Below are 5,224 nucleotides of genomic sequence, written 5' to 3' on the forward strand. Positions count from 1 at the left end.
CGAACTGCGGAGGAAGATAGAGGCGGAAGCGGACGCGATACGCGAATTTGCGTCAAGAAGCGGGTGCGAGATTGCCTTCATACCGCCTCGAGCACCGCACATGGGCGGACTTTGGCAGGCCGGTGTGAAGTCTGCCAAGGGCCTACTCCTACGGGCAGTCGGAAGCGCTCTCCTCACCGCAGAGGAGCTGGAGACCGTGCTGGTCGGGATCGAGGCGGTACTCAACTCGCGCCCGCTAGGACCCCTAAGCTCAGACCCAAGCGACGGAGACATGCTGACTCCCGGGCACCTGCTGACAGGCGGGCCGCTCATCGCACCCCCAGCACCCAGGACCCCGGACCAGGAGGGTCTGAGCTGCTTAAAGCGATGGCGGCTTGTCTCGTCAGCCAGGCAAATGTTCTGGCAGCGATGGTCCCGGGAGTATGTGCTGGGATTGCAAATAAGATTCAAGTGGCACCAGGAGGAACCAAACATCAAGGAAGGCGACCTCGTAATCGTCGCCGAGGACAACCTGCCCCCTCAACAGGGGCTCCTCGGAAGGGTGGTCGTTACAACCGCCGGGCAGGACGGAAGGGTCAGAGTGGTCGACCTAAGGACGAGCAGCGGAGCCACGTTCAGGAGGCCAATCCACAAGTTGGCTCTTCTGCCACTGGTTTGAAGCCTTCCAGGCCTTCAACGGGGCCGGTGTAGCGCCATTTGGCGTATAATAATTGTTATTAGGATCGTATTTTATGAAGTCTAGTGTAAGTTAGGCTAGGGCAAAGCGGGAGCGCAATATAAGCTCGCTCTCTCGCTCTTGGCGAATTCGCCCCACTTTGCAACCGTAGGTAAGATAGGCGCAGAAGAAATTGTTTGAATATATGAAGAGAAGTCGAGAAAAATCTATGAAAACGAACGCACGCACTCCTTTTTTTTCGTCGTCGTAAAATACAAATTTGCAGTCACCCAAGTTTTTCGGTCTATTTATTTTAGAAAAACTATTCTAAATTTTCAGGAATTAATGATGCAGTATCGAAACTTTAAAGGAATCATTTAGTCACGGCACTTTGTAACGGCGATGCCTTATTGTAAAATTAAACTTATTTTTCGCTGAAATATTTTAAAAGTTAGGCGTATGCCAAATAAATTGTATTCTCTAACGTTTTGATTTTAAAAACCTTTCTTTTTTATCACCCACTTATACAAAAAAGATTCTTTAACGAGCGGGAACGAAATGAACTCTGAATTATGCTCGCACTTGTCATGAGATAGGAGAGTGGAACTTTTCTCCCTCTCTCTCTTTCTTACACACAAGCCCGCCGTTCTGTCTCGCTTCCCTCCGCCAGAGCGAACACACTGCACGAGAAAGAGTGTGTGAGATGGATAGAGAGATCGAGAGAGAATGAGTAAGCGCGTGGAAGGCGATTTGGTCGTTATGGCTATAATAACGATCCGATCTCATCCACATTTGACAGTCTAGTAAATATGGCGTTCTCTACGATTCTGCGTTAATTGTGAATTCCACAGATTTTTGGTCTTTGTGGGAGCGGACGGGTCCAGGTGTCTGGATATACAATTTGGTTGCTCTAGCTTTCATGGTCTCTGATATCTAGGTGCTCATCAAGGACGCTCATAGGACGAAAAGGCTTCCTTCTGGAAGTTACACTCATCCAGAGCCACATCTATTTGAGTACCATGGCCCTTCAAGAGTTCATGATTTGTTAGCCCCATTTGTCAAAGATATACATACTCGACATGTTTACTCCTCCGAGGACAGCCAAACCAAAACAGTAGTGAGTGAAGGGCCGATGTCCACTCGTTTTTAGATTCTGATCCTTTCGAATTTAGTGAATGTACCGACCAAATAGCCCTTGAAGTGAGTGTCACTTTCTCATGGAGTACATTCATCGCCTCAATTTGGCATTCTCTATTGCTAGAAATTGAACACGAAATACGTATATTCTGATATTTGGTACATGGCGTTGTACGTCGGCTGGTCTCCTAGGCCTTCCCGCAGCGCCTGCGACCACGTCCCCAGGCTATCCAGCGCCGCTCCGCCTCGCAGGCGGTAAACCAGATGTTGCAGCTCCAGCAGATGGACATGTGTGCGGATCCTCCATCCCGCGGACTTGTGGTCGGCGTGTTCGCCGACGAAACGGACCGCAATGATGCTGGCGTCCTCACCGCGGCCGGTTGGCGGTACAATGTCCAGAAGACTGCCGGCCGATTGCTAGAGGTCCTCCGCATGTCCGGGGGGCCGCATTGGGCATCTGGCTCTACCAGGAGCTGCGTAACCCACAGAACAGGATTCCAGTGCCGTCGCTGGACTTATACGCAAGAAAAGACGAGGTCTGCGACCTCGAAGGATGGCGCATTGGTCTGCAGAAGGCAGCCGCCCAGAACCTGACGAGACAGCTGCAGGAGATGCCCTCCAACCTCCTCACACCCACAGCTTTTGCGCAGAATGTCGTCGAGGTGCTGTGCAAATCCGGTGTCAATGTGGAGGTCAAGGTCGAGGGCTGGGCCGAGAGCCAGTCAATGCACGCCTTCCTGGCTGTGGGCAAGGCCTCGTGCGAGCCACCCATCTTCCTGGAGCTGAGTTACTACGGCACCTGTGCCGAGGAGCGCCCCATTGTGCTGGTGGGCCAAGGCGTGACTTACGATGCTGGAGGATTGTGCCTGAAAGAGAAACATGAGCTCTTCCATATGCGTGGCGACATGACCGGGGCCGCCGTTGTGGTGGCCTGTTGTCGAGCTGTGGCTGGCCTGCGTTTACCGGTAAGTACTCAGGACAGAAATGATATCTCCTTGAATAATAATGCTGTTCTTAGGTCAACATTCGCGGCCTGATACCTCTTTGTGAAAACGTAGTGGGCTGCAATTCGGTCCGTACTGGGGACATGGTCAAGTCCATGAACGGCAAGACCATCGAGATCCAGTGCACCGATCACGAGGATGTACTGGTCCTGGCAGACGCCCTGCTGTATGCGCAAAACTTCTGTCCCAAGTGCATTGGATGAGTCGGCTGCGGGGGTCTTTACCAACTCGGAGATCCTGTGGCAGCAGATCAAGCACGCCAGCATGCATACCGGGACGCAGCGATGTGCAGAACTATGGCATTGACCGAGGTGGACGTCCCTGCAAGGCCGCTGCCTTTCTCCGTGAGTTTGTGCCCTGTGGCCAGTGGATGTATATTGTGAGTATTGTGGGGCGCTTTGTTGGGGCGCAGATCTTATGGACTTTCTCCCTCAAAGGATGCCACAAATGTTATGGTGACAAAGGGCTTCGAATACGAGTATCTGCGCAAGGGAATGGCCGGCCGCCCGACCCGAACACTGGTGGAGTTTATTGCTCAGACGATTTGCAAGGATACGGCCCCACGTTTGGCCAAGTAATCAATCTCTAACGGGAATCCAATGTTATATATATTTTTTACTGTGTTTTTTGACGATGCCACACACGAACACAAAATTACACTTGAGCTATGATCACTCAATTTTACATATGTTTTCGCATTTTTAATCTCCACACAAACACATGCGGCACATTCGTTTATTATGAAATTGTAACGTATAAAACAGAGAAACAGCGCTAGTGTTCGATCTTTTGTTGGGTCCTGGGCTTCCAACTATTGAACATGATAACTAGACACTGTGGATTATTGCTTTGTCAGACTCTACCCGGAATCGGGTATTATATGTAATATCTGTGGTATCCCTAAAAGTGAGTGCTACGCCAGGGAGACTGCATGAGTAATCACAACGTTTATGTCAATGGGTGGATAGTTTTGCAGCAGCTTCACATTCGAGGCAAAGTCGTTCTCTAAAATTGCTTCCCTTTGGATTCTATAAATCAGTAAATACATCAGTAAATGCAAATGAATCAGTTCAAAGTCAGCGCATGCTTACAATATCATGGTTCAGCAGATTTTGATGAGAAAATTAAAGCGCTGCTCGTCCGAGAATACCTAATCCCAAATTCGCAGCACATCGGGCAGTGGAAATTCCTGCGAGAGCAGGAGGGTGAGCCACCTGAAGCTGTAGTACTGCGGAGGCAGCTCTTGGCTTTTCAGATGCTATATCTTTAGTCTTCAGCATGTTAGATAGCAGGCCCATCATGAACTTTATACCACCCTCCGCATCGTCCAGAGTCTTGATGAAGAAGTCGCGTATCTCGCTCATTAGAGCCGTGAAGCAGAAGAAACAGTCTGCCTCCGCGTGGGCGCGGTACGAGAGATCCGGATCCGAGGCCATCACATAGTAGATGGGTCCGACAATCTCATTCTTGCCCTGTACGTAACCCAGGCCAGGACGTTCGCCGAGCTGAGCACCGTGGGCACTACCCGTTTGTGAAGCCGGCGCCCGTGCTCGCCTTTACTGTGCACCACAATGTCACAGGGATACTCTGTGGGCTGCTGAAAGAACGAGATGTCGGGACACAGGCGCCTCACATCTTTGCCGATCTGCAGCAGAAATTTGTTGTCATTGAAGAATGTGTTCCAGGCGCTTTCTGGCCCCTCGCTAAGCGGATGATCTTGTAGGCCAACGCCCCTTGAATCAACAGCGACGTCCCCGTCCCCGTCGCCTTCTCCAGCTCCATTGCAGCTGTGTCCCGGGGGGAGTACCAATTCCTCAATGAACTGCTGGTTCAGGGCTCGCTTCTGGGCCAGCGTGGTCGTCCAACTGCTGCGTCTTGGTCCCAAGTAGCCCAACAGCAGTTTCCAGCTGAGTGCACGGAAGCTTTATACATCGGGCACACCTGTGGATTGGATTGGATTCATGTCCATGAATTACTACGCCTATCAGAAGTGTGATATCCCACCATTAAACGTCAGTCTGCGCAGCTCCTTTAGGTCAACCACATCCTGGGCCAGCGCATCATCGAACTCTTTTACACTGAAAGATACAGGGGGGGATAACAATCTTTTGTTCTTAATTCCCGAAAACACGTCACATTTTTGTGTCGTCCATACCGCGCCTTGAAAATGGACATGCTTTGGCTGTATGCGGGCGAGGATCTCAGTTTGCTCCATGCAGGGACAGTCGCTTTGCAATGATGTGGACTGGACTTATATTATTGCTTTGTTGTCATCCAGCCAGCTGCATTATTGCTTTTCCCAATACAGTTCGAAGCAGAAACAATTTTGATATTCCGTCGAATATTTTTAGATATCTAGATATCTCAGCCCTGCCCACATAATTTTATCCGATTAATGAATCAATTTTCTACTTAGCTGTCTTGTTTT

At 50.2% G+C, this 5,224-nt stretch overlaps 2 protein-coding genes and 1 pseudogene across 2 annotated transcripts; 2 read left to right on the plus strand and 1 right to left on the minus strand.

The window, feature by feature from the left end:
• Window positions 1–2,056: 2,056 nt before the first annotated feature.
• LOC113567305 (cytosol aminopeptidase-like) lies at window positions 2,057–2,829 on the plus strand. The gene is made up of 2 exons (XM_026994639.1): window positions 2,057–2,215; window positions 2,281–2,829. Exons 1-2 carry the CDS (start codon window positions 2,057–2,059, stop codon window positions 2,827–2,829), a joined length of 708 nt encoding a protein of 235 aa, XP_026850440.1.
• A 94-nt stretch (window positions 2,830–2,923) lies between these two features.
• On the plus strand, window positions 2,924–3,573 carry LOC113567306 (cytosol aminopeptidase-like). Its single transcript, XM_026994640.1, has 2 exons — window positions 2,924–3,175; window positions 3,234–3,573. Exons 1-2 carry the CDS (start codon window positions 2,996–2,998, stop codon window positions 3,372–3,374), a joined length of 321 nt encoding a protein of 106 aa, XP_026850441.1. The 5' UTR covers window positions 2,924–2,995; the 3' UTR covers window positions 3,375–3,573.
• Window positions 3,574–3,709: 136 nt separating this feature from the next.
• On the minus strand, window positions 3,710–4,971 carry LOC113567307 (annotated as a pseudogene).
• Window positions 4,972–5,224: the final 253 nt, after the last annotated feature.

The sequence above is a fragment of the Drosophila persimilis genome, unplaced genomic scaffold (genome assembly GCF_003286085.1).
Source record: "Drosophila persimilis strain 14011-0111.01,24,50 unplaced genomic scaffold, DperRS2 tig00003941-arrow-arrow-pilon, whole genome shotgun sequence".
Classification (NCBI taxonomy): domain Eukaryota; kingdom Metazoa; phylum Arthropoda; class Insecta; order Diptera; family Drosophilidae; genus Drosophila; species Drosophila persimilis.

Excerpts from the sequence above, each read along its gene's own strand:
- LOC113567305 (XM_026994639.1), top strand. The coding sequence starts at position 2,057 with ATGTTGCAGCTCCAGCAGATGGACATGTGTGCGGATCCTCCATCCCGC. Across the intron at positions 2,216-2,280 it reads CTGCCGGCCGATTGCTAGAG|AACAGGATTCCAGTGCCGTC; the intron begins GTCCTCCGCATG and ends CGTAACCCACAG.
- LOC113567306 (XM_026994640.1), top strand. The coding sequence starts at position 2,996 with ATGAGTCGGCTGCGGGGGTCTTTACCAACTCGGAGATCCTGTGGCAGC. Across the intron at positions 3,176-3,233 it reads GTGGCCAGTGGATGTATATT|GATGCCACAAATGTTATGGT; the intron begins GTGAGTATTGTG and ends TCTCCCTCAAAG.